Source organism: Rattus norvegicus, chromosome 6 (genome assembly GCF_021556685.1).
Source record: "Rattus norvegicus strain SHRSP/BbbUtx chromosome 6, alternate assembly SHRSP_T2T, whole genome shotgun sequence".
NCBI lineage: Eukaryota > Metazoa > Chordata > Mammalia > Rodentia > Muridae > Rattus > Rattus norvegicus.
In genome coordinates, this window is record NC_141539.1 from 130,633,289 (window position 1) to 130,659,209 (window position 25,921).

The window sequence follows — 25,921 nt, forward strand, 5'->3', positions numbered from 1 at the left end:
GTTATCATTTTGGATCAGGAATTTTAAATCATTATAAATAGGCCCAAACCTATCTTTATGAGTCAAAAGAGAAACCATTACAATCAACTTATTTTGTTTTTCCAGTAAGAAATGTTTATTCTTTAAAAAACAAACAAACAAACAAAAAACCCCTATGCTTCGGTGGACTGGCAAGATGGCGCAGCACACTAACGCACTTGCCACGAAGTCTCAGGAATGAGCTGAATTTCTGGGAACCCATTTTGTAGAAAAAGAGAGATAACTTGTCCACTGACCTCCACATGTATGACATGACATGCAAAAGCCACAAACAGACATAAACTTTTTTTTAGTCCCTGACTCAGGATTTGAGGGATTCTTGGAGACTATCACCTGAATCCTACAGGCTATTTAAGCATTCTCTCTGGGTTTTGCTGCTGAAAAAGCCTTGAAGAGGTGGCTCAGCAGTTAAAGAGCACTGACTGCTCTTCCAGAGGTCCTGAGTTCAATTCCCAGCAACCACATGGTGGCTCACAACCGTCTGTAATGGGATCTGATGCCCTCTTCTGGTGTGTCTGAAGTGTACTTATACATAAGGCTTTGAGGAAGTGGTCACCAGTTGATGTGAGAGGTCCTGTGAGGTTGGTTGGTGAAGAACACACCAGAGCCCAATGCATTCAACTGTTGAAACATTAGTCATACAGTGTGCAAGTGGCTATTACCATTGAGAGCCAGGTCCTCCCTGTGACCAATGTCGGCTGTAGGCACTGCAGCTTTGGCTGTGTCCCATGAGTCTGCGGAGCTCATGCTTCAGATGTAAGGCTTTTGTCAGGACTCAAAGTCCACACAGCAGTGATCATGGTATTTTTTGATGCAAGTTTGGCTTTGGGGAGTGCAGTAGAGCATCTTCTGCGTGGAGCCACCGATGTGTCTCACTGGTTGTCACATACACTCATTTTCATGGCACATCACAGGCCGATGGAGAAGGAGAAATGGTGCGCTGTTGTCAGTGCATCACAGTACAAATCGGGGATTTTTTTATTCTCAGTCCATTCATGACACCACATAGTGACCTTTTCACCTTTCCCAACTTGTTCCAAATGCTGAATGGCCACGGACTGGTCCACACTAGTTATTTGTACCCTGTGTAGAAAGCCAGCCACTGAGACCCTCGTCTTCAGTGTCTCGTGCACCACGTCGTGAGCCAATACTACGCTGTCTTCGCTATCGGTTCCTAGGCCTTGACACTTGGAGCTGTTGTGGCTTTGTAGCCACTCTGAACTCAGATAAAAAGTCAGTAGGGTTTGACTCTGCCCAACATCACCACCGCGGTGTAAAACAAGCAGCATGGAAAGAGTCACTAGTAAGAGATTAAAGCAAGGTGTGGTGCCACAGGCCTTCAATCCTTGCACGTGGATCTGTGAGTTCAAGGTCAGCCTGACTTACACAATGAGTTCCAGGCCAGCCAAGCTATACAGAGACTCTGTCTCAAAAAAATAAGTGTGTGTGTGTGTGTGTGTGTGTGTGTGTGTGTGTGTGTGTACAGAAACAGCGAAACTATAATTACTTTTACAACAAGCTGATAGATAGCCTTTTCTATCCCCCTGCTGATACTGTCCTATAAGAGACTTCCCTCTTCTGTGCTTTCCATTTTCCAAGTTAAAAGTTTTAAAGAAGTGTTTAGATGCGGTCTGGATAGGTATGGTCCCTACAGACTCATGTGTTTGAATGCTTGGCCATAAGGAGCAGCACCCTTAGGAGGTGTGGCCTTGTTAAGGGAAGTATGTCACAATGGAGGTGGGGCCTTGAAATCAATATGTGCTCAAGCTCCATCCAGTATTTAAGTCGTCTCCCACTAGCTGCCAGAGAATAAGATGTAGACCAAGATGTAGAAGCCTCTGCTCCTCCAGCCCCATGTCTGCCTGCACGCTGCCATGCTTCCTGCCATGAAGACAATGGACTGAACCTCTCAAACTGTAAGCCAGTCAATTAGATGATGTCCTTTATAAGAGTGGCTACTATGGTCACGGTGTCTCTTCAAAGCAATAAAACCCTAACTTAGACAGATGCCTAACACTAAAAAGGAAGTCCCCCATATAAGACAGAAAAGGTAAACTCAGAAGTGCGTGTTTATGTAGTATTTCCATTAATTTAAATTTAAAATCTAGCTGCCCTATTTTCATCTGCAGACAAGCTGAGTCTTAGGATGACTGCTTCATACTCCCTGAATTGTTCTACCGAGAATGAGTTTTGTTGTTTATATGAACAATTAAAATACATCAAAGCATTTTTTTTAAAGATTTACTTATCGATTTCATGTTTGTGAGTGCACTGTTGCTGTCTTCAGACATACCAGAAGAGGGCATCAGATTCCATTACAGATGGTTGTGAGCCACCATATGGTTGCTGGGAATTGAACTCAGGACCTCTGGAAGAGCAGTCAGTGCTCTTTAACTGCTGAGCCACCTCTCCAGCCCCGTCAAAGCATTTTCAAGTACACGAAACCAATGATTTAGCCTTTGCACCTCAGGTATCTGTCAACATCAGTAAACCATGTAAGAAACTGGATTTGATGGGGTCTTTTCTCTGCATACACCAAATTTACCCCAATTTTTGTGGCTACATTAACCTCCTAAATACAGTGTTTTGAAGGCTGCATTACAGTATTGAAGGGTAGTATCAAAAGAAAAAAAGGTGCTCTGAACTATATATAGTCAATAGTTCAAGAATGTACACTGGGCCCAGTAAGCTACAATACAACTTCTCTGTGTATGAAATGTATAAATAAATATACTGTTCTGTACTTGGCAAACAAACTCCTCTGTACATTGAATGATAAACTCCAAAATTCACTCCTGTGAAAATTCTAAGTATATTTAACAAGCAGAAGAAAATTCTCAAGCTGATCAAACTGACTCAGACAACTCTCTCCTTGCTACACCTTGAAAGTGTTCCTATGAGACTGAAGGGTTCCGAGCTGCTGGTGGAGTCCCTGAGTTGACTGCTCAGCAAGTGACCCGCCTTCTTACAGCACCTAGGAAGACACTCGCTCCCTTTAGGGCCATTCTGTTCTCAGTTTTCACCAGTGACTTCCAAGCAGATAGTCAGAATAAAGTCATACTGTAATATATTCTCTAGCAGTGGGGAAATAATTGTAGATTAGTGCTTCTTGAACTAAAGTCAATTTTTATTACAAATACACATACACATATAAAATATAAGTACCAAAGTAATAAAAAATTATTAAAGTGAAATTAGAGGGCTCCAGGGTAATAATTCATTGCTGTCGATCTTCCTAAACAAAGTGAATTCTCATGAGAAAGGATCACTGTCCCACCTCACTATCAGACTATCCAGCCCTTACCAGTCTTGCATGCCACACTGTAGAACTATGCTAAACCTATAAATAAAAGCCTCCATTTAAAAACGGAAACAGACACATAAAGGTTCCTGCCACCAAGCACAAGACCTGAGTTGGAGCCCCAAAACATACATGAGGGAAGAAGAGAACCCACGCCTGCAAGTTGTCCTCTAATCTTCACAGGCATGCTGTGACATGTTCTTGCATGTATGTGTGTGTGTGTGTGTGTGTGTGTGTGTGTGTGTGTGTGTATACAAGTTTAAATGGAAAACTTTTTAAAAATCCTTCATTCTGTAAGTAATAAATTAAAATAAATTCCTAGTCTTCAGGAGGTGAAAAGAAGTGAGTCACGAAGTTCACTCTCTCACCAGATAGAACCCCTTCCCCTTTTTTGCCCACTTCTAGGACACAGGAGCTCATAAAAGGCAGCCCATTCCAACTGCAGAACACCTCCAAACCCCATCTCCCCTCCACTTCCAGATTTGTATGGGTCCATGATCTCATAAGTGAAGTGTATCTATCCAGAACTACAACAGATAACTCATAAGAGTATGAGGACACATTCAGGCATTGTGTGTCAAATGTTTCACACTTTAGATTTACATAGGTCCTAATACTTAATAGGCACAGGTACACTCAGCTACTTTCAGGCCATAGCCCACACTGGTTCAGAAAGACCAGCTGCTATGCTCTCTACTTCAGCAAGTGAAACTTACTTCAGCAGACGCTGTCTTTATAAATTACACAGTGGAGTCTTGGTAAAGGACAGTAATGCTCTAGCTTCCTAGTTTCCTTATTGCCAGGTATTTGTGATGAGCAGCTCCCAGCTTTGTAACAGCTTTGTGGCAGCTCTAACTGTGACAACCACCCCTGTGGAACCAAATAGCTAGGAATATATGCTACCTGGCAGCTTCCAAAAACATACGACATAATTAATCTGACTTTCCAAGTAAGGACAGTACTTCTAAAGAGAGTATGAAATTAAACAACTGCTTTTCAAAAGCTATTTATACTATCTTTTAGAACTATGTGGAAATATTTCTGTTGGCCCATGATTTTGTGGTTAAAGCCATCTCTATTGAAAACACTGACACCAGAACTCCAGAGGCAAACTGAGTAGGATTTTGAGTTCAATACTGGGCCGCCTTGCAAGATCCTATCCCCAAAACTAAAAGCAACAAAAATCTAGTCTGGAAAGTCAAACTCTACAGGTTTATAAAAAATTTGTAACACTGAAAAGACTCTCCCAACCTGCCTAAAAATATCCCAAAGAATTTGAAAGAATTGAGTTTAAATGTAGTTTCACAACTACACACAAAAAAGCCAACCGCCTTCTGATTAGTTAACAAAATAACTGATTATATTGCGGCCAATTCCAACCAATTCCTCTGCATAACAGAGTTAAGAACTGAGATGAAGGCCTGAAGAGACAGCTCAGCAGTTAAGAGACCTTGCTATGCTTGCAAAGGATTTGAGTTCAGTTCCCAACAACCACAGCAGGCAGTTCAACACCTACCTAGAACTCTAGCTACAGGGGATCCGATGCCTTCTTCCAGCTTCCAGGAATACCCGCACACATACATGTATGGGCTTTCCATCTCACACTCGCTCTCTCTTTCTCACACAGAAAATGTACTGAGAATCTTAACTGTGGTTTCTTTAAAAGACATAGAAATATTATAAAAATATATTTTCATTTTAATCCCAGGGGCCACTTCAGATTGTCCATAGCAGCTGACTATAATTTGCCTCACGCTCTAGTAGGAATGTGATTTTGTTAGCTGCAGATAGTTTCTGCGATAGTGTGATATATAAATGCTATGTCCCTGAGAGGCAGGGTGGGTTGGTTGGTTAGTGTTGGTCTCGGTTTATTAAGTAGTTGTGTGCAAAGAAAAAAACTAGATATCCTGACAACAGGGCTGGAAAGGTGGCTCAGTGGTTAAGAGCACTGACTGATCTTCCTCAGGTCCTGAGTTCAATTCCCAGCAACCACATGGTGGCTCACAACCATCTGTAATGGGATCTGATGCCCTCTTCTGGTGTGTCTGAAGACAGCTATAGTTACTTAAATAAATAAATAAATAAATAAATAAATAAATAAACATTTTTAAAAAAGAAACTCTAGATATCCTGACAACAAAGATCAAACTTGCCCCAAGGAACTCAAGGTCCCTAATCAGCAGGAAGTAGTCTCAGTAACATGACCCCATTTCCGACCCCTGACTTTTTTCAGGGATCTCTTTCCTCTCTATCTTTTTTTCTCTTTTATCTAGTGTTAGGGGGTTGAAAGAACTCACAAAGTAACAAAATCAAGCTACAGAAAAATGTTTTTTTAAATAATTGAAATGTTAAAAATGTCGTTTACTTAAGTGCTCTTCAGCATGCATGAATCTCTATAAGTTTCTTTTTTTTTCAGTCCTGAAAGTCATTAAAATCAAATATCCAAAGTAAGTGATTTTAGAACCTGAACTCTGTACAGCTGCATACACTTCTCCCACCCTGACTTAGCCGTCATCAATAAGCACAGTAAAGTAAATCACCAAATGCTTTTGGAGGCTTTGACATCACTTTGGCTGACAGTGCTCTTAAGTAAAACAATCTTCCAGTTAAGGCTATCCACAAATTATGTTACCAGGGGCCTTGTTGTCAAGCCATCAACCTCAGATATTCTCATTTCTGATTTCCTGTCAGGATGAAATGAAAACCACACAAATGAAAAAGCCTAGAATAACACCTAATCCAACCACTGCTCAGGAGTCCCTGAGAGCTCTCAAGTGAGCTCTTAATCTACGCTCCCTAAGAAAGCAGGGCTGGGGTTGGACTTGGATTCTTGTAATACTTGTAACTGTGGCACAAGACAAAATATTAAATGCCACTTGACATTCATAAACATCCAACCCTCAAGATTTCCTATTCAGTTTTCAGCAGTGACGAGAGACCAGGGAAATCTACCCTGCCCATCTTCCAGCCGCTGAGTAAGACAGTTTGGTCACAGAAAAGAAAAAGGTAGCCAATTCAAACTACTAGAGAGGCTAAGGTGAGAGCTTGGTCATGAGTTCCAGGCTACCCTGGGCTACACAGCAAGTGCTTGGGTAGTTAGGACTATGTAATAGACCTGCCTCAAAAAAAAAAATAATATTTATTGTTATTCCCATCTGCTGATAAGAAAGAATAGCAGCTATACAGTAGCTTGATATAATACCTGTCATGCATGCCTTTTACCATTACTGAACTTGGTTATTACTATACCTACTGCCTTTCAGTGGACTGTGAAAGCCTTGGACTATTTTGGTATAGGACAGGTCTTTCTGTTACTCAAACTAGAACTGCTTAAACTATCTTGTGTACTCTCTCTGGTTTAAGTCACCTAGTTTCAATACAATTACTTTGTATCGTACCCCTCAATACAAGTTGCCTAGGAGTTTCCATAATTTAAGCTTTTCGAAAAAGAGAAGACAGGACAAAGCCAAAGCCTTTAGGTAACATATTAGGCATTTTAACCCAGTGATGCAAATACAGCTGTATCTAGTGAACTGAATATACACAAAGCTCAGGTGAGTCGACTCACAGCCTCTAGTAGGAAACAGGTTCTTTAAAAAAAAAAAAAAAAAAAAAAAAAAAGGCCGACGCTGCAGCTTCCGAGCTTTTGCAACATTTGCTTTTACGACCTGTCGGATCTATCACGTGAAAAGGGCAAATCTAAACAGCACCGCTGGGGCCATTCACAACCTCACTCAAGCAAAGCAGGCAAACTGGCAAAAGAGGTCTTCGCCTAACTTATTTTCAGTGAATGAAGACAATCAACCCGGCAAATACAGTATTCCAACATCCAGACCAAAATAAATAACTGGGGGTTTCCGTCACCTCCCCTTCATCTTTAATGTTTCCTAACATCATCCAACGAGGTAGGGTTTGTTTGCCTCGGAACACTGCAGACACTCACAGCCTAAGGGGCAGGGATGGACACCTCCTTTCCTGGGCCTGCCTCAAAGACCCCCAACTAATGACTCGATTGTTCCGCACCGTGTGTGCCTCCATTACACCGTTTAAGTCGGAGCACGTGATCTAGGATCCCAAACTTGCTACACTTTACACACTTCCCTGAGCCCCGCCACACTTGGACCTAAACAATTCCCAAGGAGGTACTGAACGTCACCGATGCTGGATGACAATGCTCAGGTCTTGCCCTAGGGAGAGCAAGTTCCAACCCCTGCTGGATGACGGCAACTCACCCATTTGTCCAAGGGGACCTGGGCAAGAGACCCAGTGCCCTGGTACAGGTCCAGGCTCAGCTGCTCCAGGCTCAGCTTCTCCTGCAGGAAGTGACCCAGGTATCTCTGCAGGAGGTACCGACAGGCCCTCTTCTTGATAGATTCTGAAAATGGCCAAGGCATGGTGAGGGCTGGCGGCTGGGGGGCCGGGGCTGCACGCGGCGGCGACTCGGGGATCCGACCTGGGCTCTAGGCAGCGGCAGCGCCTCAGGGTCCGGCCGGCGTCCCCAAGCCGCGGTGGGGTCTAGGTTCGCGGTGGCCGCTGCATGCCGGTTCGGCGTGGCCGTCCCTCAGGGCAACCCCATGGCCCGCGTCGCGACGCTCGCACTAGGCCCGGCGAGGACTGGAGGCTGAACAGAACCGGGCGCCCCAAGTCGGGAGCTTCTGAAGCGCTCCGTCGGTCCGGAGACAGTTCATACGAGAGCCAGAAGGCTGACGGCTGAGGAGAGACAGACTCCGACACTGCGCGACAAATTTGTTGTCATCTACTGGGCGCGCTCCCGCCTCCGAGTCGCTCCTGGCGCGTTCGCGAGACCTAGACTCCCGGCGCGCACTGGAGCAACTGGCACAAGCGGAAGTGACGCCATATTGCGGGGCTGTAAAGGCAAGAAAAAGAGTCCGGGCGAGAGCATTTCCGGTGGTGAATGGGCGGGGCAACTGTGGGGGCGGGGGTGGTGCCGGCACCGCAAGTCTGGCTCCAGACGCCTCGGGACGAGGAAGAAGAGGAACATGGGAGCTCGCAGGTGAGTGGGCGGGCAGGCTGCGGCCCGTGGGCCCTTACTTCGCTGTTGCGGCCGGGTGGTGAGTGCGGTCGGACACCGGGATTCCGGCTGACTGGGGTCTGGGGGCGGGTCCGGCCTGGGCTGTCCTGCGGGAAGTGGTGCGCCGGAGGATGCAGGAAGAGGACTGGAGACTGGCATGTCTGTCCGGGTTTTGGTGGGTGCCTATTGTCAGCAGGTTGTCCCCCCCACCCCCACCCTATGCCGGCATTGTTTGCAAAGCATCTAGTAGTTTGCTGTTTGCAGAGCGCCACGCCGACGTCCAGGAAACTTGGGCTTCCGGGCGTTTGCGGGCAACACTGTTTTCTCTGTGAAATTCTGGCGCCTCCCGACCCGCCGAGGGGCCACCTCAGCGAAGACTTTGTGCCCTTCGGAGGCTCCGCGCAGCCGGATTTTTATCTTTTAGGACTTTGAAGAGGCGCAGCTCGCTCCTTAGTAGGGCAGCCCCTAAAGGCCCGGAAGTCTGCTGTCCTGAGTTACATTCCTGACACTGAGCCACCTTGAACGTATGCTACCCTCTCTGAGTCTACATTGACACCTCAGCCAGGTGTGAGCAGGTTAATATTATAAACTCGAAAATTTGAGGCAAATGAAACGCTGTGAGTCGGAAGGAAACTAAACAGAGCCCTCCTGGATTGAGGGGGTTGAATTAAGGAATTCTGGCCCGTGAATGCTGCATCTTCAGAATTGATTCTTTTGGTTTGGTTCGGCTGGTTGTTGAGACAGTCTCACTGGGTGGGTAGTTCAGGCTGACTTGGAACTTATGTGGCCCGGACTGGCCTAGAAATTAGGGTCTCCCAGATGCTGAAATGTCAGGCTTGCACCACCACACCCTACACAGACTCTTTTTACCTGCATTGTAAGAAAGGGCCTTTTATTTTTAAAAGATATTTTAGTTGGAGACATCTGAGTTATTTTTCAGACAAGAACACCACCTGCAAGGCTTATCACATGAGTAATGCTTGTTAAGTCCCAGGAGCTTGAGGAGGGGAGACAGGAAGGAGCAGGAGCTAATGGTAAATGGAAGGAGTGTAGGCCTTGCAAGGAATCGAACTGGTGCTCCACGTGAAATAAAAAGGAATACAACATAATCTGGCCTAAGATTGCTAACTACAGTGTTGCTAAGAGGTGCATGTTGGCTTAGAAAACCAAAGGTGAAAATAGCCAGAGGGTGCTGAAAGACAGTGCACTTATCCAGGTTCTGTGGTTTGCCCCAGAGGATAGCCCTGGGTTCTAGGCATATTTTGACACTAATAAGACATGCTTGCCCAACATTGTGGCATGCAGTTTTAATTCCAGCACTAAAGAAACAGATGCCGATGACTCCTGAAGTCGAAGAGCAGCTTGATCTACATGGGGAGAGCCTGGCTCAAAGAGACTCTGAACCTTACAAGTACATAATAACAGTACCCTCTGTACTATAAACAAAGATGGGTGGCAAGTCCAGGTAGGGCCTTGTGTATTGGGCTTTAGGAGTTTCGAACTGGACTTTAGGCTTTGTTCAGTGACTGTTTAATATGGTCTCTTGAACACAATAGAAAGTAACATTCAAGCTGTCCCTAGAATACCTGCATTTCCAAATACCAAGGGGAGAAAGGTGAAACCGCACAAGAACAAGCACTCTACACCAGAGGTGTTCAGACTGTTACCCTGAACACTTCGTACTTTCTAGGAGAAATTTAGCATACTTGAGATTTGAGAACTGTCATCACACCTTTAGCTTAAGTGGGGTTCAAGCTCCCAAGTAACACGACTGCTTTAATGTTTATCGAAGGCAAGTTCCTAAAGCAGAATGCTGGCACCTTAGCATTAATTGAGTAAGATGAAGATAATTACCCAACCAAGTACTGTCAACTTTGTAAACGTTATAAAGGAATTCCCAGGGGCAGCTTCGAAGGTATATACCAGAAACAAATGCATCAAGTCAAAATAATGATCCTAAACAGGGTTCACACAGTTCACTGCGGTAGTGTTGATTATATTGAAGACTTAACCTGGGAGAGCCCAGGGGAGCACACCTGTAATCCCAGCACATGGGAAATTGAAGCACAAGGATCAAGAGCTCAAGGTCATCCCTGGTTACATATCAGGTTTGATGCCTGGGTTGCTGTGACCCCTGTCTCAACAGCAAAAGATCACATGCCAGTGACCTGGCTCAGCAGGCGAAGTCTCTTGCTACCCCCCCTGATACCCTGAGTTCAGTTCCCTAGGACCCACATGATAGAGAGCCAAGTCCCCCCAGTTGTCAGAACAGGACTCCAGTGCCGAGACTGCCATGCCCCAGCTGCAGCATGTGCACCTCTTTAGGATCCGAAGCTGCCTTTCTCCTTTGAAGGGGTCTTCAAGCATGATGCTCCATGCTCATAATCCCAGCTTTTGGGAGGCAGAGGCAGGAGGATGGCTCATAAGGAAACTTAATAAACAAGGCCAGGGCACTGAAGATATGTCTCACTGGTTAAGAGCACTTGCTGGTCTCCAAGGAACCCAGATTCATCCCCAAAGCTGTGTCAGGTGCCTCAGAAGGCCGTAACTCCTGTTCCAGAGGATCTGGCCTCTGGATTCAGAGGGCGCCAGTACTTGCATGCACATACCCACACACAAACACATACACACCTACACACAATTTAAAATTATAAAAATAAACTTTTTGAAAACAAGTAAGGGCCATCGTGGTGGTCCACACCTTTCTTCTCAGCACCCCATAGGCAGAGACCGGCTCCTTCTATATAGTATCAGGCCAGTCAGAGATACATGGTGAGATCAGAGTGAACAACAACAATACCTGAATATGGGGCTAGAGAGATCGCTCAGTGGTTAAGAACCACTGGCTGCTCTTGTGAGGACCCAAAACTGAAATTCAGCACCCATATGGCAGTACAACAGTCTACAACTCCAGTCTCTGGGAATCCAGCATCCTCTCTTGGCCTCCTCAGGCACATATGTGATATGCAGACTTTCATGCAAGCAAGACACCCATATACATTAAATACTTTTGGTTTTAGTTTTAAAAATCAGATTTGTATTGTGTGTGTGTTGTACATCAGGCTTGGGACCTCATACAAGCATTCTAGTGTTGGGGTTGGGGATTTGGCTCAGTGGCAGAGTGCTTGCCTAGGAAGCGCAAGGCCCTGGGTTCGGTCCCCAGCTCCAAAAAAAAAAAGAACCAAACATTCTAGTGTTGAGCTATATGCCCATCCCCATGGGTGGTTTGGTTTGGTTTGGTTTGGTTTGGTTCACAGTCTCATTGTCACTAAGGTTGATCTAGTTCTTACAGATGGGGCTCTAAGTCACCGTCTTTGTGCCTTGTTCCCCTGAGTGCTGGGTTTATAAGCAAGTGCCACCACACCTGACCCCAACATAATTCTTGAACTTGCCAAACACTCGGCTATATTCCCCTATTCAGGCCTGTCAGCACTGTTTAATGGTAGATTTCAGTGCCAACTTCCCTCAAGATAGAAGGAATGGGCAGCATCTTGTCTGGGTCCCAGAGCCCCCAACAGAGAGAAGTTCTTGACCAGGCTGCTTGAGAGCCACTGAGCACTCCAACTGCCACTGTAAGATGAGAATAGAAGGCATTAAAGGACACCATCCCTGTTGTCACCTGACAGTTGTGGTGTCAACTGAAAAGCCACATTGCTTTAAAGGGAATGTTTGGGATTCCTGCCCTGTCAGACACTTTCTTGTCAGGAGATACATATCTGTCACTTCATCTCCCCACGCATCGCTGCTCTGAATTGGAAATGCAAAAAAACAAAGCCTAGGAAAGTAAGACGTGGGGAAGAAAAGATCCAGCCATCAGCATCTTGATAATATCACGAATCCTCAGAATTACCAGCAGACGGAGAAAGCAGAGCCCTGAACCACTTCTGTGGGTGTCTGAAGGTTCCTTTCTGACACCTCATAAAAACAAATGCAGTGCTTGAAAAAGGACAGTGGTGACACTACTTCAGTTCCAAGAACCCACTTTTCTGGAGAGCTATAGAGTAAGAATCAGTAATGCCAGCTTTGGGGGCTTTTCTGAAGCACTCGGTGCTTAAGAATTGTAGAAGCTTACAATCTCTGGTTTGGAGGATACAGTGTCACAGCTTATAGTTTTGGAAACATCTCAGGATAGCACCCTTGTATCTTCACCCTACCTTCTCCTTGGTCAGCAGAACACAGTGCAGTCCCCTTGGTTTGTTTTGCAGCACTGTGGGTGTGTGTGTGTGTGTGTGTGTGTCCGTCCGTCCATCCATCCGTCCGTCCATCCATCCACCCATCCGTCAGTCCGTTCCTGTTATTGCTGAAGTTGGAAAGCAGAGTAACTACAGGACATATATAAAAATAGGCATTTCACAAGTGACTGACCTAGAATCTTTAACTTCAAAACGTATGTGAGAGACCACAACAGTGACTCAGAGGTTACAAGCACTGCCAGTTCCTGCAAAGACCTGGGTTCAATTCCCAGCACCCATCTGGCAGCTCATACCATTAGTATCTCAAGTTCAAGGACACCGATACCCTCTTCTGGCCTTGGTGGGCACTGCATATGCATGATGCACAGGCAAACACAGAACACACATACACATAAAATAAGGAAAAAGTTTTAAGAGTAGAGGAATTGTAATTCAGCAACATGTCTGCTCTGGCAAGGGGTCACATCCAAAGACCTTGTAGGTCTGTGTGATCTGGCTGGAATACAGATACCCCTTTAATCCCAAAAGATGGAAGCAGGTCTCTTACATTCAAGGCTAGCCTGGTATAGAGCAAGTTTTAGGTAAAGAAAAGCTGAGGTCCAGGCTTGGTGGTGCCTGCCTTTAATCCCAGCACTCAGGAGACAGGCATGCAGATGTGAATTCAGTCAATCCGTTGAGTTCAGATCAGTCAGTTTGGTGCAGTTCGGAGTTAAGGAGTTGGGAGTGGGTGTGGTTGAGTGCAGGTGGTGAACCTGAGTTGGGTCAGTTCAGTCGGTTAAGGCAGTTGGCTACAGTGAGTCAGGGCAGGTCTACAGAGGCAGGTGAAGCCAGCGAATAAGAAGAAGCTAAAAAATTAGAATGGATTGCTAGAGTTAGTTTGAGGCTAAGCAGAGTAAAAAATCAGAAACTACCGGGGTTGGGGATTTAGCTCAGTGGTAGAGTGCTTGCCTAGCAAGCTCAAGGCCCTGGGTTCAGTCCTCAGCTCTGGGAAAAAAAAAAAAATCAGAAACTGAGAAAAGCCAATTTGTCTCAATGGCTTGAAGAGGAGTTTGAGACAGAACAGCTGAGTTGAACCAGACAACCAGAAAGAACTGGAGAGGGTGAGCCTGTTCAGCAGTGAGCCTGAGAGACAATCACTCACTCACGGTGAATAAGAGTTACTTTTACGGGGTTGGGGATTTAGCTCAGTGGTAGAGTGCTTGCCTAGCGAGCGAAAGGCCCTGGGTTCGGTCCCCAGTTCCGGAAAAAAAAAAAAAAAAAAAGTTACTTTTACATTTAAGTATATACATGCCAGAGCCATTGAAAACAAATGGAGGGATATAAAGATTTTTAAAAGTTTGGGGTTTGCATAAATTTTGGACAATGCTAATTATTATTGTTTTCTATTCCCCTTCATTTTAAGTAGTTGTTTAAAACAAAGTAAATTTTCTGTGACACATTGCTATGGGTTACTTCAGCTAACCCAGCAACAGCCTGGCTTCTGAGGCAAACGCTTCTCCTTCCTCTACCCTGTGATCCCCAGTGTGGCACGGGTTTGTCCATTGTTTCTCCCACCGCAAACAATGCCTCTTTGTACTGTAAAGAAAGTCGAACACACATTAGTTGTCACTGCTGTGACAAAGTGTCTGGCACAAACTGCTTAAGAGGAGGAAAGCTGTGTTAATCCCAGCAGAAGGTTTAGTGGACGAACTGTGGACTGCATTGCTTTTCTTGATGGGAGACAGAATGTCATTCAGAGGGGACACTGCAGAGCAATGCTGCTCCCCTAGCGACACCTGAGAAAAGTTAGAGGTGTACGTGTGCGCGTGTGTAAGAGTTCTCAGAAGCACTCAGGTGGCTCCAGCAGGGCTCTAGCAGGTTGCTCCAGTGATGAGGTCAGAGTCCTGTGACTGAACCACAGCACAGTGACTGTTGGGTGAGGACCCAGGATGGAGTGAATATACAAGCCTTTGTGGGAATGTGTCATTTCAAACCGTAACTGAGAAATCAGAACTGTCAGTGTTCCTTTAAGTTTGCTAACTCGTGTCGGTAGTGCTGAGGACTAAACCCACAACCTTATATGTGCATAAAACTACTCCCCAGCCTCAGTGCTCTTCTTAAATTATGTTTACATATGCAGGCATGCACTTGAGTGCACATGCCTACAGAGGCCAAAAGAGGACAGTGGAGGGCACCTGGATCTAGAGTTGTAGGTGGGGTGATAGCTGTTGTGAGCTGCCTGAAATAGGTGCTGGAACGGAACATACATCCTCTGGAAGAGCAGCACTCCTGTTGTTTTGAATCAGTCTCACTATGTAGCACCGCCTATCCATGGGAAAGTCTAAGGACTCTGAAGGATAAGGCTGTTTCCAGATCACTACATCCAAGACGGCACTCATAAGATAGCATGAAATGCACAACACCTGAGTCCAGTGACAACTATAGGCATGCAAATCAGTGGTCCCAAACCATGGTGTTGACAAAACTTGTCAGCTCACACTAACCAGGAAGTAACATTGAAAGAGCAGCTAGGATATCTAAAACATGGTGGTGATTCCATATATTTGAAAAAGTGAAGAAAATTTTGATCAGGTTAAGCAGAAATGACCTCTTAAAATCAAATCCGGTGTCGGGGGCAGCAGAGCCCACGCACATTAGTCCCAGCTCGTGGGAGACAGAGGCAGGCAGATCTCTGAGTTAAAGGCCATCTTGGTCTGCAGAGGAAGTTCTTAAGACAGCCAGAGCTACAAGGAAAAAAAAAAACTTGTCTCAAAAAATCATAAAAGAAGAAAAATGGAGTCAGTGACTCCATACTGCAGATCTCCTAATCTGAAAACAGCATAGGAACTCTCAAAACGGAACAAGGAAAGGGGAAGGTGAGCAAAGGAGGAGGACCCCTCCCAGAAGAAATACATGAGCCAGAGTCTCCACATGACACAGAGTCCTGGTTCACACCCCAGCAGCAGCAGCTCCAGAAAACAGACATGGCTGCTCACAGCTGGAATCCCACATGCCACCCCTGGGGTAGGTAAGAGACTCCGAAGTTCATTCTTGACTGCATACTGAGTTACAGGCCTGCAAGGGCTACATGAGACTGACAAAAAGGCAAAATTAAAGTTAGCATGTACTATGAGTTTTTAACTTACGGAGAGGAGTACCTGTGACAAAAGAACCAGGGTTGTATAGTGGACACTCGCTCCCATATATCAATGTAACATCTGTCACAGCTGCATTTTGATAAGGCTTAAATGCTAAAGAACCACCAGAAACACATAGTCATAAGTAACTGCACACCTATAGTCACAGCACTCTGGAAGATCAGAAGTTCAGAGTCGTGTATGCTTCATAGCCAGCTTGAGGCCACCCTAGAAACTTTAAAAAAAAAAGAGCCACCAAATAGAATTTTGAGAATTAGCCAGCCCAGACAGAACAACAAGGAAAATGAAAGTAAGGCATGGGTGAGAAAGAGAATGAGACAGAAGCAAAATCACAAGCTAGTGAAGCCCTTATGGCAGCCTGTTAGGTCACCCGTGCTAGCTGGACTGTCCTCTCTCCTCTCTAGACAGTGTCCTCCTGTCTCACCTAGACTGCCCTTCTCAACATTGGCCTCACCCTGTGCAGACCCTTATGTTTTCTTCCCCTTAAGAGCCCTTTCTGCCATTGGACTGACCTGTCCCATGAGTCAGGCCCTATCATAAGTTATGTCAGCCCATAGAGCATCTCACACAGTAGAGGCTGCTATCCAGTATCCTTATTCTATCGATAAGAGCACCATCAACCCAGGAAGGTTTTGGAGTCACGCAAGTGTGGGGGCACTTAACGGTAGGGCTTGTTGTTGAACCAAAGCAGAGCAGCTCTTCACAATTAATTGTGTTTCTTCGGTCATGATTATCATCATATTTATGGGTCTAATTTTATATAAATTTTTCACATGCTATCTTGCTTCCCAAATTAGACGTTAAAAATATTAGTAAATATCTTTAATCTGCTTGTCTGGTTCTTAGAGAACGTCCGGATAAAGCCAGGAGTAATGGCGCATGCTTGTACTGTATCCCGGCACTTAGAAGAGATGAGACAGGGGCCCAAAAGGGCCAAGCTCTCCTTAGCTACAAAACAACACCAAAACTAAACTAAGAAGTGGGAAAATATTCTACATAAATAGGTAAATAGAATTAAGACCCTTAATTAGGAAACAGTGTCAAGGCTAGAGAAATAGCTCGGCAGTTAAGAGCACTTACTGCTCCTGCAGAGGACCTGGGTTCAGTTCCCAGCACCCACACAGTGGCTCATAATTGTGTGTAACAGAAGGCTGTGTATAATGCCATGACAGTGGATAATGATAGATTCTGTAAGTGGTAGTTTAGGGAGAAGTATTACATGCAGGAAAGGCAAACCCATATACTACAGTACTGAGGACAGTACTGGCCCTCGCTTGGGGAAATTGGCCCAATATAGTCCTTCTGCCACCAGGTCACTGGCTGGTCGGCCAAGAGAGCTGGCGCTCAGCAGCAGCTGTAGCTAGGGCAGCCTTAGGGCACAGAGGACACAGGAGTGGGTTAGAAGCCAAGGCAGTCAAGCAGCCTTTGGACATTGGAACTCACCAGGAAGTGTTCAGTTATTTGAGTCCTTCAGCAGGAACAAGCCGTGCTGACATCTTGATGTTGTGCTTCAGGCCTTGAGAGCTTTAAGAAAATAAAGGCGCTACTTTTGGCTGCGGTGTTGATGGTTATTTGCTCCAAGCCACCGAGTTTGTGGTCATTCGTTAGGGCGGCAATCGGAAGCTAATAGCTACATAGTGATAACTCTACAAAGTGTTTCTGCCACCCACTCTCTTCATGACACTCCACAGCACGAGGGTTCCGTACTTTAAATCGCTGGTAGAGAGCTAGTCCGGCTACTCTGTTTGATTTTGCGTGGACTGCCACCAAATCAGTGAGAGTGCTTTCTGTTGCCCTTGACATCAGGGACTGAAATGAAGATTTGGGGTGTGTCACGTGAGGCAGACTAGAGCGGGGTGTTTCTGAGGCAGGACCATGGGAGGACAGGTGCTGTTTGGAGAGAGTAAAAATAAATAATACTCAATGGGAAAGATGGGGTGCTTGTTTGTCGAGTAACTCTGTTGGTCTTGGTTTTCTGTTGACTTATTTTGTGGAGGGAGGCATGACAGGACATTTTTGGCATCTCCACTGGTTTTGGTCATTCTTGTTGACTTGTGTCAATTTGGTGGAGTCCTGTCAGTTTTTGCTGGATAGTGCCTTGTGACTGATTTGTGTTTGGTGACACTTCTGGACTGGACTTTTGGTATCCTGGCCCCACTGAACTGGACTACTGGTTTCCTGACAGTGGGGACTGGAATCACCTCAAAGAACTCCGTCTAAGCAGGGCCATGTTCATCCCCTTGCCCAGTTACCATCTTTTCTCCCTCCCTCTGGACAGTGGGCTGCAAGGGGTGTCAGAGCTTTGGAGAACCCTTAAAAGTAGGCTTTAAAAAACTAAAGCCGGGGCTGCAGAGATGGCTCAGTGGTTAAGAGCACTGACTGCTCTTCCAGAGGTCCTGAGTTAAATTCCCAGCAACCACATGGTGGCTCACAACCATCTGTAATGAGATCTGATGCCCTCTTCTGGTGTGTCTGAGGACAGTGACAGTGTACTCACATATAATAAATAAATAAATCTTAAAAACAAAAAAACTAAAGCCTACAGGGGACTTTACTGGCTCCAGTAACTGAAAGAAAGGACCGAGGTGGGAAACTGGCTGAGCAACCTGCTGGCCTCTCAGGTTTTTGCTGCTCTCTTTCCCCCCATCAGCATTGCCCTTTGCCTCCTGTCCTAATCTCAAGATGGTTGCCAGAGTGTGCCTGACTGGACTAAAAAGACTATGAAGAAGTCCACTGTAACTAAGAACCAGAGTCAGTCTTCACCATATCACCTGCTGAGCCCACTCAGTAGAAAAAGAGGCGTTCCAGTTCCCCTTAGGACTCAGGGTGTAACGAGGCAAGGGAAAGGTGGTCCCGGGCAGGAGAGCAGTGCTCAAGAGCATTTCCCTACCCTCGCAGCACCCAGCACCCTCACTGTGATGTGACCTCCTGTAACTCAAGCCCCAGGGGGACCAACGCCTTCTTCTGGCCCCCTTAGGCCTCTGCGCACTGTACACATCCACAAACACACACACACACACACACACACACACACACACACCCCTACACATAACTAAAATAAGTCATTTGCAAAAGTTTTAAATCTTTCACATCATTCTCAAAGGGGTGCATGAAGTCCCCTAGGTGTCCTCTTTTTGGAACTCAGGGCTGATTGTTACCAAGTAACCATCTGGTGACATACTCCAACAGCCTGTAAAGCCATCTTTCTGCCATCTCTCTGCTAGACTCCTGCTGAGAGAATTTTAGGAACATCTTTTTCATGTAATGGTTAAATGTCTGTACTTAATTATCATATAAAGTCATGACATGCATGGTGCTTGGAAGCTAAACCTTCTAAACTGACTTTTTTTTTTTTTTTTTTTAAATCAAGCCAAGGCCAAGTCAGTGAAAGTACTTATTCCTAGCCACTGGACTAATGGACCAAACTGAGTCTATAAACTATATTAAATGGTCACATCTATAAAACCAAACATTACTTTAAGCAGTGTATTAGTTGAGTAAGGGAAACATGTTTAAAGAAGTACAGAAACCCATTTCAAACAGACTGGGTCCTTTTCCACTTCTGTGTGAACTTGACAGCTAAAAACATTCTGTAAGCCTCCAAAAAGGTATTAAATCAAGGATATACTTCTTAAGACAATGAGCTTTTGTCCTATGCCTCATGTTCTTACATGGGTTCGGTCCCCAGCTCGGGGGGGGGGGGGGGGGGGTGCCTCTCCCAAGGAGTCAGCCTAGAGTCACTCAGCAAGGCACATCCGGTGACACAGAGGGAGTGACCTCTGACTTTGCAGTTCTAGTTCTGAATATCGAATTAGGGGAACAGTTACCCATTTAAAACCATGTGCTCACTGGGTATGGTAGGGTGTGCTCCAAATCTCAGCACTCAGGAGTGGAGGAGGCCAGCCTGGTCTACAGAGCAAGTTTCAGGTCAGCCCGGGCTATGCAGAGAAGCCCTGTCTTAAGAAGAAAACAAACGGGTTGGGGATTTAGCTCAGTGGTAGAGCGCTTGCCTAGCAAGCGCAAGGTCCTGGGTTCAGTCCCCAGCTCCAAAGAAAAGAAAAAAAAAAAAAAGAAGAAGAAAACAAATAAAGATATACACTCCTACACTCATTTTCTGAGACACTGTTGTGACAAAGCTAAAAATGGCGTTTGAGCTTTAGGAAAAATGAAGAAAAGGGTTTTTTTTTTCTCCAAAAACTCACAAATGTCTGTAATTTTTACTGTGAAAACTACTGAAAATTTTCCCTGAAATGGGGTGTGTGTGTGTGTGTGTGTGATGCGCCCTTGTGTTAGGTCTCTCTGGGTCTCGTGGCTGAGCACCAGCAAACTCTAGCCCTCACTGGCAGCACTGGCTCGCAGATGTACCTGCGGCCATGCCAGGCTGGTTACTCAAGTGCTGGTGTTAAACTCAGGTCCTCAGTGACCGCCCACTGAGCTGCCTCTCAGCCTGTTTATGTTTTATACTGAGTATCGTTGTAAGGCTTAGGGTGGTAGCTTAAATGAAAACTACTCCATAGGCTTGCAGGGAGCGGCACCATTGGGAGGTGTGTGGCCTTGGAGTGGGTGTGGCATTGTCAGTGGAAGTGGGGGCAGGTGGTGGCCTTTGAGATCTCAGACGCTCAAACCAGCTTTCGTGTGTCTCAGTCTCTTCCTGCTGCCTGTGGACCAAGATATAGAACGCTCGGCTGCTTCTCTAGCACCATGTCTGCCTAGATGCTGCTGTGCTCCCCACCATGATGACGATGGATAAACCTCTGAACCCCCAATTAAATGTTTTCCTTCATTAGAGTTGCTGTGGTAGCCAGGCTTGGTAACACGTGGCCTGTAATCCCTGCACTGGGGAGGCAGAAGTGAACTGATCTCTGAGTTCAAGGCCTTCATGGTCTGAGAGTGAGTTCCAGGACAGCCAGTGATATGTCCAGAAACCCTGCCTCAAAATACAAACGACAGCAAAAGAGCTGCTTTGGTCACGGTGTCCCTTCACAGCATTAGAACCCTAAGGCAGAAATTGGTATGGGGCTAGGGCATTGCTGTGATTGCCTGACCATGCTTCTCTTTGGAGGACTGTGGAGTTTGGAGCCTTGGATTAGAAAAGCAGAGGAGGGGTTGGGGATTTAGCTCAGTGGTAGAGCACTTGCCTAGCAAGCGCAAGGCCCTGGGTTCAGTCTCCAGCTCTGAAAAAAAAGAATAAAAAAAAAAAAAAGCAGAGGAATGCTTTAAGTGGGGCGCAAGGGGCCACACTACTAGGAGCATGGAAAACAGTACTGAGGGTGACTGCTCCTCATACTTTGGTGAAGCATGTTGCTGCCTTCTGCCCTTGTCCAGTTTGAATGGCTTTCCATTGAGTCTGTCACTACTTTCTTGCAGAATGGAAACAGACTGTAATCCCGTGGATCTAAGCAGTATGTCTGGATTCGAAGAAGGCTCCGAGCTCAACGGGTTTGAAGGAACAGATATGAAGGACATGCAGCTGGAGGCTGAGGCCGTTGTCAATGACGTTCTCTTTGCTGTCAACAACATGTTTGTCTCAAAAAGCCTGCCCTGTGCAGACGATGTGGCTTACATCAATGTGGAGACAAAGGAAAGAAACAGATACTGCCTGGAGCTCACAGAAGCAGGGCTCAGGGTAACTCACTTTTATTTTAGAAGGAAAAAGCCTATCTTTGTCATTTTATCAGAAAGGATAAAGAGGAACATTATGTAAAAAAAACAGATATAGGTATCTTTAAAAAAAAATTAAGAAGTATTTTCCCCAAAATTTTGGCTAATAAATTTTTGATCAGCACAGAACAGTTGAATTTTGAGGGAGTAGTACATTTCGAAAGTATTGATTCAGTTTGCTTTAATCGTTACCACCCAGACTAGCTGTGTCTCCCAGAATGGGCTCTCCGCAGGGGTCACCCTTAGAGTCGCTGAAAGACCTCTGCCTACCTTCTACTCCCGTCCACACCAGATGCTGGGCTGGGCTGCGCACTAGGGGGCATGTTGTACAGCCAGAGCCCACATGAAAGAGGAAACTTCACAGACTGAGCCTCTGATTACCTTAGATATGCCGTGTGCGTGCGTGCATGCGTGCGTGCGTACAGTTATTTTTAATTTTTTGAAGATACTCAGAGGCTAGGTGTGGAGATCTGGTCCATTAATCCCAGCACTCAGAAAGCAGAGGCAGGTGGATCTCTGCGATTGAGGCAGGTGGATCTCTGCGATTGAGGCCAGCCAGGACTATATAATGAGACCCTGTATTTTTATTTATTAAAAAGGAAGAAAGAGGGGTTGGGGATTTAGCTCAGTGGTAGAGCATTTGCCTAGCAAGCGCAAGGCCCTGGGTTCAGTTCCCAGCTCCGGAGGAAAAAAAAAAAAAAAGGAAGAAAGAAATACTTAATGACAGAACCCAGGGCTCAGTTCTCAGCAGCAGGCTGGCATGGAGAGGCTCCATCACTAGTATCTTCATTGCAGGAAGGTACCTCGTGTGGGAGATCGTCAAGATGTATGGAATTCAGTAAGGGTGGGTGCTGGAGAGAGAGCCCAGTGGTTAGGAACAACGCATGTTTCTCTTGATTCCCAGCACCCACAAGTCGGGCTGCTCACAGCTACTGTGGCTGCAGCTCCAGGAAGTCCACTCCTCTCCTCTAGCCTCCTTGAATCTCTGCACTCGAGTGCACACAGGCACACATATACATAATTTAAAATTAAAAAATAAAGATAGAAAATGGTTTCAGAGCCAGGCATGGCGGTGCTTGCCTTTAATCCCCAGGAGGCAGAGGCAGATAGATCTCTGAGGTCAAGGCCAGCCTGGTCTACAAAGTGGGTTTCAGGAGAGCCAGGTCACACAGATATACCCTGTTTTAAAAGTAATGATATTTTATTACATCATTTTCAAGATTTTAACACTTGAAAAAAGAGCAAAAGTAAGCAACCAAGCCTCTTAAAGAGCCACGGGGAAGCACATTGTGGGTAGTGGTCCTGTGTTCTAAGCCACTTGTATAGATTGCTAAAAGATGAAATGCATGTCACCCGCTGAGAAATGGTGTCACTGCACGGGCCCTTCATTCACCCAGCTCTTGCCCTCTGTGCCAGGACGGAAGCCGATGACTGCTCACTGCTGCCCTTCTCTCGTAGGTGGTGGGCTATGCTTTTGACCAGGTGGAGGACCATTTGCAAACCCCCTACCATGAGACAGTCTACTCCCTGTTGGATACGCTCAGCCCTGCCTACCGGGAAGCATTTGGAAATGCTCTCCTTCAGAGACTGGAAGCTTTGAAACGAGATGGACAGTCCTGACTCAGTCTCCTGAGGGGCTGCTGCTGGTGTAGAGTCTCACGTAAGACTTGACGCCCTGCATATCATCACTGTGGAAAGTGCATCGCTGGCTTATGTGCTCACCATGCCTTCCATGTAGGCTTTTGACTCAGCATAATTGACTCATAAACTGTCTTAGTTTCAGATTCGTTTAAGGGGACTGTGAGCCCATTGCTCTGACACTGTCCTTCTGAGTTTTACAGACACAGTCACTCTGCATCTCCATACCTAATCAGTACTCCATTCTCTTATGACAGGGCTTCAACGCTGCCAGCACTCTCCTTTACATAGAAAATTCTAGATTTGCACAGTGATATAGAAATTAGAATCGCCTAACTTGAGACCTGGATTCAGCCTGCTAAATCAGGGGTTTACTACTAGCTTGGACTAATGTTGTAGTGGTTATTTTTGTTACTGGCCTTATTGGAAACAAACCGTCGACTGCACAAATTTTGAGATTTACTGCTCTACTCAATCTACTTACCAAACAGACTGATGAAGACAAACTGCTTATCTGTTACATAACTAGGATAAAATGAAAGGCAGGGCAGAAATAATTCTCTATTCCTTGTTTGCAACAGCCAGCCAACCTAGATGGACAGACCATTAGCAAATGAATGTATCAGTTACTCATCTCCACGCTATCTAAGCACATGAGCAAATAGAGGACCAGGCCCCACCTCAGCCTCCGCTGTGGACAAGGAAGAGTATCCTGGTTTCCCTGGAAACCGTATCTTGGCCTGTGTTGGTTCTTACTCCGAACGTTTGTTTACAATGTACAGTATATATATGCACATATATATTCAGAAAGTATTTTTGCTTCAATGCTTCCCTTTCTATAAAGCCGTGCTTTGGTATTCCTACAGCACCCTTCCTCCCCAGCAGTTGGGCAGAGCACTGTCCCATTGCCACATGAACAGTGTATCATGAGTGCATTGTATGGTTTGAAACCAAAGGACGAATGAAGCATTCAGAAACTTGATATTTAAAAAAAGAGATGCTCTGTATTTTATATTTTATTACAGTTCCTGGTGTTTATAAACTTAATAAAAGTCCTCCATGCTGCTGCATGTTTTCCAGTATGTGACAAACAGAGAGAACCTGGGCGTCGTTCTTTTAGTCGTCACCCACAGCAGCTGCTTCAGGAATGACTAGTCGCCGTCTGCGTCGGGCGCACCTTCGTACACTGGTCAGCAGCAAATGTCCTTGTCGTTAGTTTCCAGTAGGCATTTTTAGCCTCTGAAGATCATGGGAGGGAAGGTGACAGATAGAGCCCTTTCCTGTCGTGGGTAAGCACCAGGTTCAATCCTGAGGATCAAAACAGTTTCAAAAACTCAAAATGGGGGTTGGGGATTTAGCTCAGTGGTAGAGCGCTTGCCTAGCAAGTGCAAGGCCCTGGGTTCGGTCCCCAGCTCTGAAAAAAAAAAAAAAAAAAACAAAACTGAAAATGATCCTGTGGACCAGGCCTGGCAGAGTTCCATCCACATTACTGACGCCATCAAGAGTCCACTGGGTGTTTGGATCTGACTTTGCAGGGCACTCGTTCTGCTGTGAAGTCCAGGTGCCCGCAGGTGTGCGCAGTGAGGCCCAACCACAGGCTGAGCTTTCTCTTGCTTAATCTCAGGCTAATAGTTAAAAAAAAAATGATGTTTGTAGAGTTTGAATAAAATTGTTTACTTGATTTTGAGTTGAGTATAAAGTAGTCATGTTTAAAAATTGAAATTGTTTATTTTGTGATAAGTGATTGATTCCAAGATCTCTTGTGCCAACATTTTTTAAATTCATCAGTGTTATATTTTGAGTTGAAATGAATGAAGGGAGTTTTTCTTTTCTTTATTATTCAGAATAAAGGGGTCAGTAACACACATTCACACACACACACACACACACACACACACACACACACACACGTGACCACAGGCAGACCTTCATCCTAAGCTAATCAAGTGTTTAAGATTAACCATATAAATTAAGCCTTGATTTTTACTTCTAAAGAGAAAAATCCTCTGACTCAAATCAATTTCAAAATAAATCGTGCATGGTCACACACATAACCGGAGCACTTGGGAGGTGAAGACAGGAGAGCCAAGGCCGTCATCCTTAGCTACAGAGGGAATGGGAAGTCAGTCCTGGCTAACCGAGACCCTAAGTGGAATTACAACAAAGGGCAAATGAGTTTAGGCAACTCAGAGGGGAGGGAAAAATGAAATCCATTCCGAGACCACTTAGGATTCCAAAATGGGGGAGGGGCACAAAAGTAAAACATAAAAGGTGTTTGACTCAACTGATAAAGTGAGGAAATTTAAATTAGTTGGGCCAGGGCAGGCAAGATTGCTCAGTTGAAAGTACTACGCCAACCAGACAGCCTGGATGGGATCTCAGGACCCACATGGTGAGAGGAGAGAGCCTACTTCCACCAGTTCTTTAAAAAAGAATTTTGTTCTGTTTTTTGTTTCTTGTTTTTTTTGGGGTTTTTTGTTTGTTTTGTTTTGTTTTTTGAAGTCAGGGTTTCTCTGTGTATTCCTGGCTGTCCTAGAACTCACTCTGTAGACCAAGCTGAGTGATCCACCTGCCTCTGCCTCCCAAGTGCTGGAATTAAAGGTTTGCGCCGGGGCTGGGGATTTAGCTCAGTGGTAGAGCGCTTGCCTAGGAAGCGCAAGGCCCTGGGTTCGGTCCCCAGCTCCGGGGAAAAAAAAAAAAAAAGAACCATAAAGGTTTGCGCCACCACCAAACCGGCTACAAAGTTTAACAATGTCATTTCTTCAGTTAGCTTGGACGTTCTCATAACCAGGATTTAATGAAGGACGCTTCAACCGCAGAGTGCACCATTGACTGTGTACATCCTCTGTGAACTGTCTGGAGCCAGGGGAGGGCCACAGGCTGATAACTCGAGCCTCTGGTGATCACAGATGAGGGAGAA

The 25,921-nt window shown here is 45.5% G+C and overlaps 2 protein-coding genes across 5 annotated transcripts in view; one reads left to right on the forward strand and one right to left on the reverse strand.

Moving 5' to 3' along the window:
- The window catches only part of Atg2b (autophagy related 2B), a 70,378-nt gene extending 62,212 nt beyond the window's left edge, over window positions 1-8,166 (reverse strand). For 2 of the 3 annotated variants that reach the window (XM_087553474.1, XM_087553475.1), the window contains exon 1: window positions 7,573-8,166. In XM_087553474.1, the coding sequence (XP_087409600.1) occupies window positions 7,573-7,734 (162 nt within the window). In that variant the 5' untranslated portion in view covers window positions 7,735-8,166. 3 annotated transcript variants of the gene reach the window in all.
- Window positions 1,805-24,096, forward strand: Gskip (GSK3B interacting protein). Of its 2 annotated transcripts, none has more exons than XM_087553897.1 (3): window positions 1,805-1,955; window positions 21,070-21,328; window positions 22,822-24,092. In XM_087553897.1, the coding sequence occupies exons 2-3, from the start codon at window positions 21,071-21,073 to the stop codon at window positions 22,981-22,983; spliced, it is 420 nt and encodes a 139-aa protein (XP_087410023.1). In that variant the 5' UTR covers window positions 1,805-1,955; window position 21,070; the 3' UTR covers window positions 22,984-24,092.
- The last annotated feature ends 1,825 nt before the right edge of the window (window positions 24,097-25,921 follow it).